Below are 12413 nucleotides of genomic sequence, written 5' to 3' on the forward strand. Positions count from 1 at the left end.
CAACTCTTGCATACTCCCACACACATGTGCATGTACACACACACACATGAGTACACACATGCCTACTATCACGTAAACACATTTCTACACACATGAACAGACACACACATCCCCCCTACAACACACACATGCATTCCTACAGGGTTTTTCTGTGTAGCCCTGGCTGTCCTGGACTCACTTTGCAGAGCAGGCTGGCCTCGAACTCACAGAGATCCTCCTGCCTCTGCCTCCCAAGTGCTGGGATTAAAGGGGTGCACCAGTTTCAGTTTATTTTCTATTACTGTGATAAGATACTATGACCAATTCATAGAGAGGTTTGTTTTTGTTTTTGTTTTTGTTGTGCTTACGGTTTCAGTGTGTTAGAGTCAAAGTTGGCAGAGCAAAGACATGGTAGCAGGCAGATGGAGTAGGAGTTGAGGGCTCACATCTTGACCTATAAACAGGAGGCATAGAGGACTGAGTATTTTAGAATCTCAGAGTCCACCCCCAGTGACACACCTCCTCCATCACAGCCACACCTCCTAATCCTTCCCAAACAGTTCCACCAACTGAGGTCCAAATATTCAAACATACGAGCCTAAGGGGGCCATTCTCATTCAAACTACACACACACCCATACACATGCATTCACATGTGTGTGCACGTATGCAGCCTTGCTTTCTAGTGCCAATGTTGAAAGTTGTTGGGAATTGTAAGAGGCCTCTAGGAAACAGGGTTATTTTCCCTGGTGGCCATGAATGTTTTACTCACAAAAACTGGTCAGGTACCCTGGGTATCCAGACTCCCTTTTCTCTTGTTGTCTTTCTACTATGCATTAGAACTTAATGTGGCACACAGCTCTCAACCAAAGCTCAACAGAAGCGCGAGGATCTCAGTGAATTCAAGGCCAGTACGGTGTGAAAAGGAAGTTTCAGGACAGCCAAGGCTACACAGAGAAACCCTGTTTTGAAAAACCAAATGTTGGTTTGGTTTTTTTGGTTTTTTTGTTTGGTTTTTCGAGACAGGGTTTCTCTATGTAGCCTTGGCCATCCTGGACTCACTTTGTAGACCAGGCTGGCCTCGAACTCACAGCGATCCGCCTGCCTCTGCCTCCTGAGTGCTGGGATTTAAAGGCGTGCGCCACCACGCCCAAATGTTGTTTTTTTGTTTTTTGTTTTTTTTTTTTTGAGACAGGGTTTCTCTGTGTAGCCTTGGCCATCCTGGACTTACTTTGTAGACCAGGCTGGCCTCGAACTCACAGCGATCTGCCAGCCTCTGCCTCCCGAGTGCTGGGATTTAAAGGCGTGCGCCACCACGCCCAAATGTTGTTTTTTTTTTGTTTTTTTGTTTTTGTTTTTTGGTTTTTTTTTTGAGACAGGGTTTCTCTGTATAGCCTTGGCCATCCTGGACTTACTTTGTAGACCAGGCTGGCCTCGAACTCACAGCGATCCTCCAGCCTCTGCCTCCCGAGTGCTGGGATTAAAGGCGTGTGCCACCACGCCCAAATGTTGTTTTATTTATTATTTTACTACTATATGCGTATATAAGTATGCGTGCATATGCTCCATTGTGCTCGTGTGGAGGAGGTTCAAGGCCAACCTGTAGAACTTGGTTGTCTCTTTCACTATGTGTGGGCCTAGAATTGAACTCAAATTGTCAGGCTTGACAGTAAGTGCCTTTGCCTACTGAACCATGTTGCCAACCTGGTTTTGTTGTTCTTGTTGGGTTTGCTTGTATTTGTTTGTTTGTTTTGGTTTTGGTTTGTTTCGTTTTTTGAGACAGGGTTTCTCTGTGTAGCCCTGGCTGACCTGGACTCTTTATAGACCAGGCTGGCCTCGAACTCACAGATTTCAGCCTGCCTCTGCCCCGCAAGTGCTGGGGTTAAAGGCATGAGCTACCATGGCCTAGATCTGTTTTTATTTGTTTGTTTTGAGTTAGGGTCCCTGAACTCGCTTTGTAGAACAGGCTGGCCTCAAACTCATGGTGATCTTCCTGCCTCTGCCTCCCGAGTGCTGGAATTAAAGGCGTGCACCCCCTTAGGCTCATGATCCCCCCTCTACCTTCTTCTGCTGGGCTCACAGGTGTTCTTATCACAGAGGGCTCCCCACGTTCTGATCACAAGACACATTCCAGAATATAGTTGTCAGCACGTCTCAATTACATGTCAGAAATTACAGCAGGGTACACTATGGCAGACCACACTTTCTGTCCTCTGAATCACCAACCCGACACGGAAAACAGGCCTAGGGCACAAGAAAAAAAAACAAACACATGGAATTAGAGGTTATAACCCTCTCCACACCCAGTTTGCACATCCCTGGCTTTTTGTTTTTTTCTTTCTTTCTTTCTTTTGTTTTTCGAGACAGGGTTTCTTTGTGTAGCCTTGACTTATCCTGGACCTGCTTTGTAGACCAGGCTAGCCTCGAACTCACAGAGATCCACCTGCCTCTGCCTTCCGAGTTCTGGGATTACAGGTGTGTGCCACTGTGCCCAGCTCTTTTTCTTTTCTTTCCTTTTCTTTTCTTTTCTTTTTGTTTTGTTCTTTGAGATAGAGTAAAATGTAGCCCAATGTCTTAGTTAAGGTCTCTCTATCTGTGAAAAAAGTACCGTCATCAGAACATCTTGGGGAGGAAAGGGTTTCTTTCCTTTTACAACTCTCAGGTCACACTCCATCCCTGAGAGAAGTCAGGGCAGGAACCCAAGGCAGAAACCTGGAGGCAGGAACCAGTGGAGGATCCGTGGAGGAATGCTGCTTCCTGGCTTGATCTTCACGGCTTGCTTGGCCTGCTTTCCTTTCTTTTTTTTTTTTTTTTTAATATTTTTTGTTTATTTGTTATGTATACTGTGCACATCAGATCACATTACAAATGGTTGTGAGCCACCATGTGGTTGCTGGGAATTGAACTCAGGACCTCTGGAAGAGCAGTCGGTGCTCTTAACCGCTGAGCCATCTCTCCAGCCCAGCCTGCTTTCTTATAGAACCCACGACCACCTGCCCAGGGCTGGAGCTGCCTAACCCTACAAGCTCATCTGATAAAGGTGTTTTGTCAATTGAGAGTCCTTCTCACCAACTCTAACTTACGTCATAAAATTAGCCAGCACACCCGGGTCGCCTTGGGGCTCAATACGTAGCTGAAGGTTTTTGTTTTCTGTGCATTAGTGTTCTGCCTGCATGTGTGTATGTGTAAGGTGTCAGCTCCGCCCCGACACTGGAGTTACAGACAGGTGTGAGCTGGCGTGTGCATGCTGGAATTGAACCCAGGTCCTCTGGGAAAGCAGCCAGTGTTCTGACTACTGAGCAATCTCTCTAGCCCGTCCACTTTCTGAGCCTCCTTTAGAATCTTGGGAGTTCTAGTTTCTTTTTTTTTTTTTTTTTTTTTTTTTTTTTTTTTTTTTTTTTTTTAAGATTTTTTCTTTCTTTTTTTAACTATTTGTCTATGAGTGCTTTATCTGCTAAAGAGGGCATCAGATCACATTATAGATGGTTATGAGCCACCATGTGGTTGCTGGGACTTGAACTCAGGACCTCTGGAGGAGCAGCCAGTGCTCTTAACCTCTGAGCCACCTCTCCAGCCCAACACTTGCTGTTTAGAATCTGCTGCTGGGGGTAGCTGGAGCAGGACCTGAGCAGGAACTTTGTGCAGAAGCTGTGGAGGAAGGCTGCCTGCTAGCCTGCTCTCTGGCTGGCTCCAGCTTGGCTATCTTTCCTACTGCTGAGGACCGCCCGCCCAGCTTGGAGTTCCAGGAGCGCTGGGAACCGAACTCAGATCCTTTGGGGAGAGCAGTCAGTGCTCTTAACCACCACCTCTCCAGCCTCAGAGCTTTTATTTGACAGCCCTTTGAGGAAGGAGTCTTTCTTTCATATACATTTAACTCATTGCTTGTTTCTGAGACAGGGTCTTTTGTTTTGTTTTGTTTTGTTTTTCGAGACAGGGTTTCTCTGTGTAGCCTTGGCTGTCCTGGACCCGCTTTGTAGACCAGGCTGGCCTTGAACTCACAGCGATCCACCTGCCTCTGCCTCCCAAGTGCTGAGATTAAAGGCATGTGCCACCACGCCTGGCTCCGAGACAGGGTCTTATACAGCCGGCACTGGCTGCCTTAGTCTCCCCAGCTGGGCTTGAAACCTGTGCCATATGCTGCCCACCAACCTGCGTTAGCTTATTAAAGTCTGCAATGTTTCTGGAAGGTGAGGTAACCATGACCAGTTACTAAAAGGGAAGCTGGGGCACAGTGCCCAGGTTCAAGTGGGCAGGCCAGGACCCAGCTCCCAAGGCTGGCCACCAGCCTCTGCCTCTCACATGAATTTCTTTCCAAGAGCCGTGACTATTTGGGGAGCGGGCTGTGGCTACCAGGCAGGCATGAAAACAGAAGCCCAGTACTCCCTCATTTGAGCCCTTCTGGCTGGCTTCATCTCCTTGGGGACTCTCTAGTGCCTCCCCCCTATCCACTGGCACCCCCTGTTCCTGTCTGTGGTCAGAGCAAATACCAGATAGAGTGGATGTCAGCTTTTCCTCAAACATTCCTCTTCGTTGTGGCTGAGGTTATGAAAGTAGGGATGGAGAAGTCAGGGAGGGAGGGATGGGCTAGGCGGATCTGCCACCCTATCCAGCCTTCTGCCTGCCCTCTTCAGGGAGGGGAAGGGGATGGTATAACCGCCCCCCGCCCCCAGACCCTGTGGTCTAGCTCTGTGTGTGTGTGTGTGTGTGTCCCTCTGTCCTATGCCGAGAGATGGAGGGCAGCTGTAGTCCCAGCAGACACTGGAGGAAGTGAATGCTGGACGGAAGCTCAGGGGAAAGGCACAGCAGGGCTGACTATGGTAAGGTGGGCAAGGAGGGACTGAGGGCGGGTCTGCCCAGCCCCTGCCTGGTTCTGCTACAGGCTAGGTGGCCAAGCCTGCCCTGCAGAAGGGTACTCCTCACCAGGTAGCCCGCTGACCTCCTGGCTATACTCCAGAGGCCTCAAGAGCTGTTGCTACTGCTGCTGCTGCTGAGGTGGACGACAGCCTTCAGCGAGGACCTGGCCTTCCCACACTTGGGTGACAGCTCACAGCCCCCACTGAGGCCCTGTCCTTGGCGCTGCTCCTGTCCCCGAGACGACATGGTAGACTGTGCTGGCCTGGACCTGAGGGTATTCCCAGAGAATATCACCAGAGCTGCTAGGCACCTCTCCTTGCAGGTGAGGGCTGGGGAGTCAGAGACCCAGGGAGGCATAGGGTCCAGGCAGGGTTCATGGGGGAGGTCCACATGCCAGAGTTGAACATGGCCTTGCTCTGACTAAGCCCAGCCAATGCTAGAGGTAGAAGTGTCAGGAGAGCTGAGTTTGGGGTCAGCATTTTTTTTGTTGTTGTTGCTGTTGGAAAACAATGACATTTATTTGAACAGCTTCATAAAACCTGATTTAAAAGTTTAGAAAGAAAACACAGGTTTCTAGGTTCTTCTGGGTGGAATAACTTCTCTTATATAAAGAAGAGATATTTTCATGTGTAATAGTGTCCTTTCTTTACAGAAACTGTTGTCGTATGACACATATGCACAAGGGTTAATACTGTAACACACTGTACATGGCCAGTGGGGCAGGGCACGTAGCTCACCAGTAGCCCTCATGGCCTGTGTCACGGGGTCAGCATCTTAGAAGGAGTAAAATTACTTTGTTAAAACACAGCTGGGTGGCTGCAGGGGCTACGGTGACGGTGGCAACGGTGGCGGCAGCGCATGTCTTTAATCTCAGTACTTGAAAGGCAGAGGCAGGTGGATCTCTATGTGTTCGAGGCCAGCCTGGTCTACAGAGCTATAGCTGGGATTACACAGAGAATCCCTGTCTTGAAAAATAAACAAACCAACAAAAAGGCAGAGTCCTGGGGCGGTTGTTGTGTTGTTGGAGGTCACTGGGAGCACTCCGGGGTAACTTGGGACAAAAGCGTGTTGGGGGCTGAGGTCAGAGTCTGTTGTGGTGACCGCAGCACTAAGGATGCTGAGGCAAGAGGATGGACACAAGTTCGAGGCCACCCTTTACTGCATAGAGAAAGCCTGTGTTGGGGGAGGCCAGATTCCAAATTAGCAGCCTGCGTGGCCTGGGGGCTCAGGGTAATTGTGTTAATTGTTGGAGCCCAGTGCCTTGCAAGTCTCAAGGTTGTTTGTGGTCAAGGAATCGGATGTTTTCCTTTCTCCCCCTCTTCCTCTTCTCTCTGGAGATATTAATTAGGGCCTTGTGGATGTTAGTTAAGCAAGGGCTCTGGCACTGGGATACCTCTCCAGGTTACAAGTTGAGGAGCAAGGGACAGGCCTTGGTGCGACTGTCTTTCCTTCGCAGAATAACCAGCTGCAGGAGTTGCCCTACAACGAGCTGTCTCGCCTCAGTGGCTTGCGCACCTTGGACCTGCACAGCAACCTCATCTCCTCGGAGGGTGAGAGCCTCAAGCTGGGAACAACCAGGTCCCCGCCTCTCTCCACATCCGCCGTTTTTGCCAGTTGTGGCCAGCTCTTCGGGGGGGGGGGGGGGGTTTCCACAACTGCTGAGCACGGTGGAATTTTGAGGGTTGGGGGCTGGGGGGAAGGAGGTGGCTGTGGCTTTTGAGTAAGGACAGGGTGTGTGTGTTTGTGTGTGTGTGTGTGTGTGTGTGTGTGTGTGTGTGTGTGTGTGTGTGTGTGTTGCGCTTAGGAGCCTATGCTAGTCCCTAGCCTTCAGAGTGGGGTTGCTAGTATCCTGGTTCCCTCATCCATTGCCCACTGTGCTCCCACCCAGGCCTGCCTGATGAGGCATTTGAGTCCCTCACCCAGCTAGAGAACTTCTACGTGGCCCACAACAAGGTGAGCCTGTATCCTTGAGGGCACAGCCTGGCTGGGGTCACCCAGCAGGCGGGACCTGGGGGTGAGGGCTGAGGAGCAGGAAACTGGGCACCAGGACCAGACGCTGTTGCTGTTGCAGCTTTCTGTTGCGCCCCAGCTCCTGCCACGCTCCCTGCGTGTCGCCGATCTGGCTGCCAATGAAGTGGTGGAGATCTTTCCTCTCACCTTTGGGGAGAAGCCTGCACTCCGGTAGCCTTAGCACCTGGCTCCGCGCCCCTCATCCTTTGATTCCAGCATCCTGCCCCGAGGCCAAGGGGAAACAGGCCTGTCCTGGGGAGTGTGGACATGGCCCAGCATAAGGAGAAGCAGAGGGCAGTCCAGTTTTGGAGGCTCTGAGGCATAGCTTTGCTCTGGGGGTGGGGAGTAAGAAAAGGCTGGAGGGCTCTGGGGATCCTGGGGCATGGCCCTGTGCTGGAAGGTGGGGTGTCAGAGAGGGATCAGATCAGTTTTGGGGGGATCTGAGGCACTCAGCTCAGTTTGGGGCTATGTTCCTAAGACACGGCTTCAGCTCTGTGTGTGGAGTCTAGGGTTAAGGCCCTGGACTCGTGGGAGCTTGGGTGCTAAGACAAAGCCTCATACACCATACACTAGACTAGGACCGATGCCATCTACCTCAACACACACACACAAACACACACATACACGATCATGCACACACAAGTGATATACACACATGTATGCACACATATACATGAACATGCATGCACACATGCTGGTCCTTCACTCTCAAACAGGCAACCCCAGCTGGAGTTCAGGGGTCAGGGGCAACAGCTTGGGGAGGGTGGTGCACACAGGCAGAGGCTGATGGCCGCAGCATGGCTCTCCTCAGGTCTGTGTACCTCCACAACAACAGACTGAGCAACACCGGCTTGCCGTCTAACGCCTTCCATGGTTCAGAAGCCATTACCACCCTAAGTCTCTCCAGCAACCAGCTCAGCTACCTACCACCCAGCTTGCCAGCCTCCCTGGAGCGGCTGCACCTGCAGGTACACACACATCTGGGCCTGTGGGCCCTCCCTACTCCTCTGTGGGACTACTCCTCTTTCATCCTTTCAACTGCTGTCTGGAATTCCAAATGTTAGAACAATCACCATACAACAACAGTAACCAGGCGTGGTGGCTCATGTCTGTAATCCCAGCACTCAGGAGACAGAGAGGCAGGAGGATCTCTGTGAGTTTAAGGCCAGCCTGGTCTACAAAGTAAGTTCCAGAACAGCCAAGGCTGCACAGAAAAACCCTGTCTCAAAAAATGAAAACAACAACAACAACAACAACAACAAAAACCCTTCCACTCCCTTGCACAGGGAACTCCTGGCCACTCGAGAACCTTCCATGGCTTCCACGGCCATCCACCACTGACCTTCTCTCTTCTTCTCTTCTCCCTTATGTAGCACAATCTCATCTCCAAGGTGCCCAGAGACGCACTGAGCCTCCAGACTCAACTCCGTGAGCTGTATCTGCAGCATAATCAGTTGACAGATCGTGGCCTGGATGTGACTACCTTCAGGTAGGTGCAAGGCCATCTGTCCCATGCCGGCAGCAGTCCCTTCCTTTGTAGGACTCTCGATCCAGGACTTCATTTAGTGACTACTTAGTGAACACCCAGCTGCCCTGATGACATAAGGGGCATTACTGTATGCTGTGGTGTCCTTGTCCCCTGCCACCCTTGCTTGAGGTTCTCTTACCCAATAGTTATGGTTTTTTGTGTGTTTTTTTTTTTTTGTTCTCACACATGCTAGGAAAGAAAACCACTTGGCCACAGCCAGTCCCTCCCTCCAGGACTCTAGACAGGTAGACGGGAGCTCTGAGTGGAACCTCAGATCTTGTGTTCTTGTTTTGTTTTCAAGACAGGGTTTCTCTGTGTGGCCCTGGATGTCCTGGAACTCACTCTGTAGGTCAGGCTGGCCTCAAACTCAGAAAGCCACCTGTCTATGCCTCCAGAGTGATGGGAATAAAGGGATGTACACCTGATTCCCCACCCACTTTTTTTGGTATAAAAAGATTTATTGTAGAAAGGAGGAAGGGAGAGAAAGAAGGGAGAAAAGGGGACCCCAGGGGGACAAACAGAGGGAACGAAGCTGAGGAAGTGACAAGAGAGAGCCACTGTTTTTCTTTGTTGTTGTTGTTTTTGTTTGTTTTTTCAGACAGGCACTCTCTAGCTATGTGCGGTGATGCACACTCTGGGAGGCAGAGGCAGGCGGATCACTGTGAGTTCAAGGCCAGCCTGGTCTACAAAGCAAGTCCAGGGCAGCCAAGGCTACACAGAAAAACCCAGTCATGAAAAACAAAAACAAGCCGGGCAGTGGTGGTGCACGCCTTTAATCCCAGCACTCGGGAGGCAGAGGCAGGAGGATCGCTGTGAGTTCAAGGCCAGCCTGGTCTACAAAGCAAGTCCAGGATAGTCAAGGCTATACAGAGAAACCCTGTCTCAAAAAAAAAAAAGAAAGAAAGAAAAAAGAAAAACAAAAAATAAAAAATAAAAACAAACAAAACGACACGCTCTGTGTAGCCATGGCTGTCCTGGAACTTGCTGTGTAGACCAGACTGCCCTCCACCTCATCCAGCTCCACCTGTCTCTACCTCTTGATTGCTGGGACTAGGGATATATTGCCACAATGTTTTGTTTATTTTTTATGTTTATGGTTGTTTTCCCTGTGTGGATGTCTGTGCAGCACATGTGTGCAGTACTCAAAGATGGAGGCTGTAAGAGGACAGTGGATCTCCTGGCACTGGGATTAAGACAGCTGTGAGCTGCCATGGGGATGCTGGGAACTGAACCCTGGTCCTCTGGAGGAGCAGCCAGTGCTCTTAACTGCAGGGCCATCTCTCCAGTCCCACCCTAGGTTTTTTTTGTTTTTTTGAGACGGGGTTTCTTTGTGTAGCCTTGGCTGTCCTGAACTCACTTTGTGGACCAGGCTGGCCTCCAACTCACAGCGATCCACCTGCCTCTGCCTCCCAGGTGCTGGATTAAAGGCGTGGCCCCTGTTGTTTGTTTTTAAACTCTGTTTTATTTTATTTCTCTGTGTAGCCTTGGCTGTCCTGGACTCGCTTTGTAGACCAGGCTGGCCTCGAACTCACAGTGATCCGCCTGCCTCTGCCTCCTAAGTGCTGGGATTAAAGGCATGCGCTACCACACACGCCCTGTTTTTAAACTCTGGCTATATGTAGTGCAGGCTGCCATGGAACTCACAATCCTCGTGGCTCCCCTCACGAATGCTGGGGTTCAATACCTATGTCCATGGCCACTCTGGGCACCACATGCATTTCTTCTATGCCGTATCAACCTAGCTTCGTTGCTCCATCACTTTCAACTTGATGTTTAAATGAGTCCCTAAAACCATTTCTTTTCCTTTCTGGTAAGAGCTATGGTCTTGAAAGTGACCATTCCATCACACACACCCCTCGCCCCCTCTCTCTCCCATCAGCAAGCTGAGCAGCCTTGAGTACCTGGACCTGTCCCACAACCAGCTGGCCACAGTGCCTGAGGGTCTACCAGGATCCCTGACCATACTGAACCTGGGTCGCAACTGTATCCAGCAAGTGGAAGCGGTGAGGCTGCGCAGAGCAAGGGGCCTGCGCTACCTGCTGTTGCAGCACAACCGGCTGGGGGCCTCGGCGCTGCCCGCTGGGACGCTGAGGCCTCTGCGAGCCCTGCACACGCTGCACCTCTACGGCAACAGGCTGGAGCGCGTGCCCCCGGCATTGCCCCGCCACTTGCAGGCCCTAGTGATGCCCCACAACCGCGTGGCTGCCCTAGGCGCGCGGGATCTGGTCTCCGCGAGAGCCCTGGCCGAGCTCAACCTGGCCTACAACCGCCTGGCCAGTGCACGCGTGCATCCCGCCGCCTTCCGCCGCCTGCGTGCCTTGCGCAGCTTGGACCTGACTGGTAATCAGCTGAGCCGGCTTCCGGAGGGCCTGCCCGCCAGTTTGCGAATACTTAGACTGCAACGCAACCAACTGCGGGCCCTGGAGCCGGAGCAGCTGGTCGGCCTGAATAAGCTCCGGGAGCTGAGCCTGGCGCACAACCGGCTCCGCGTGGGCGACATTGGGCCCGGCACCTGGCACGAGCTGCAGGCGCTGCAGGTCAGGGGTTAACTGCAATGTGGTTATCTCCACCCCACCTTTGGGCCAGCTCTGAGCCTAAGCATACCACAGAGCCCCATGTGAGCAGCCTGAGCTGGCTAAAACAGACCATGTCAGGCTGTTGCTAAGTTCCCACCTCATGGTGAAAGACTTCTGAGCACTCACTCCTCCATTCTACCCAGAGATTGTGGCCTCTAGTTTCGGGCCATTCAGCTGGGCACAAGACAGGGCCCTTCCTTATCCCTCTCTGACCCCAAACATCCCAGTTAGAGTAAGAGGCCCTTTGGGTAGTCGCAGAAGATAGACCGTGAGGAGGAGCGGAGCCAGGTGTGGGGACTGTGCCTGGCTCCACAGTGTAGGGAGGCTGCGGGAGGATTGAGTTTGAAGCCAGCTGAGGAAAGAAGAAAGGAAGCGGCTGGGAGTAGGGGGAGTCGGGGGGGGGGGGGGGGGGGATGGGTGGGGGATTTGGAGGAAGAGAAAGGAAACTCGCAGGTGGAGACATCTACCTCCCATGGCTAAGACAGAAACAGAAGAGGCGCAGTGGGTGTCTGAAGTGAAGGGATTGGGCAGCCATCAATGAACAGGGATCTGGAGAAGGCCTGAGCTAGGGATGGAAGAGAGAGAGGACTGGGGAGGAGAGGGGCTGGAAGCCCTTGGGGTGCCTGAGCCTGCCATGGTGCTATGTACCTGTCAGGTGCTGGACCTGAGCCACAATGAGCTATCTTTTGTGCCCCCTGATCTGCCTGAGGCCTTGGAGGAGCTACACCTGCAAGCTAACCGGATCAGCCATGTGGGCCCAGAAGCCTTCCTCAGCACACCCCACCTGCGTGCCCTCTTTCTCAGGTGAGGGGCAGGGGAGTCTGGATGATGACCAGTCGCTTTCCTGTCACTGCCCTAACAGCCCTGCCTTTCTGCACAGGGCCAACAAGCTACATATGACAAGCATCGCAGCCGAGGCCTTCCTGGGCCTTTCACACCTACGTGTGGTCGACACTGCAGAAAACCCGGAACAGGTCCTGGTCCAGCTGCCACCCAAGGGCAAGGGGCCCTGAGTCCGGAAGGGCTAGCCAAGTAGCCTGGCCCGACCTCCAGTGGCCTGCGGACTGTGAAGGTTCTCATTTGGGGCCTTGGAGGCTGGGCCTAGTCTGCCCAGAGCTGGCCAGAGAACAACAGGCGGCCAGGGGCTGAAGCAGGAAGCATGCTGACTTGAACATTCTGGGGTGCAGACCACACCCCTCCACCACAGATGGTGATGGGAAAAATAAAGTAGACCTCCTCTCATGTTCACATGGGACTCAGTGCCCAGTGGGATCCATCTCTCCCCTGCATCTCTAAGCAGTGTCTTTTTCCATCCCCGAGTCCAAGTGGGGAGACAGGGCTTTAGGATAGTAAGTCAGTTGGGTCCCATGGCCTACGACTGATGTGGAAGGCCTGAAACAGACACACAGGTCTCCAAATAGTGTCCTGCAGAGTCCAGCCTTACCGTGTAAGCCCAAAAGGCTCAAG

General features: G+C 52.1%; 1 protein-coding gene across 1 annotated transcript; it reads left to right on the forward strand.

Annotated features, from left to right (window-relative positions):
• The first annotated feature begins 4152 nt into the window (after nt 1-4152).
• Podnl1 (podocan like 1) lies at nt 4153-11990 on the forward strand. The gene is made up of 10 exons (XM_051169330.1): nt 4153-4170; nt 4933-5154; nt 6289-6382; nt 6721-6785; nt 6904-7013; nt 7654-7810; nt 8216-8331; nt 10250-10907; nt 11602-11750; nt 11827-11990. Exons 1-10 carry the CDS (start codon nt 4153-4155, stop codon nt 11957-11959), a joined length of 1722 nt encoding a protein of 573 aa, XP_051025287.1. The 3' UTR covers nt 11960-11990.
• The last annotated feature ends 423 nt before the right edge of the window (nt 11991-12413 follow it).

The sequence above is a fragment of the Acomys russatus genome, chromosome 26 (genome assembly GCF_903995435.1).
Source record: "Acomys russatus chromosome 26, mAcoRus1.1, whole genome shotgun sequence".
In the NCBI taxonomy this organism is placed as follows: Eukaryota; Metazoa; Chordata; class Mammalia; order Rodentia; family Muridae; genus Acomys; species Acomys russatus.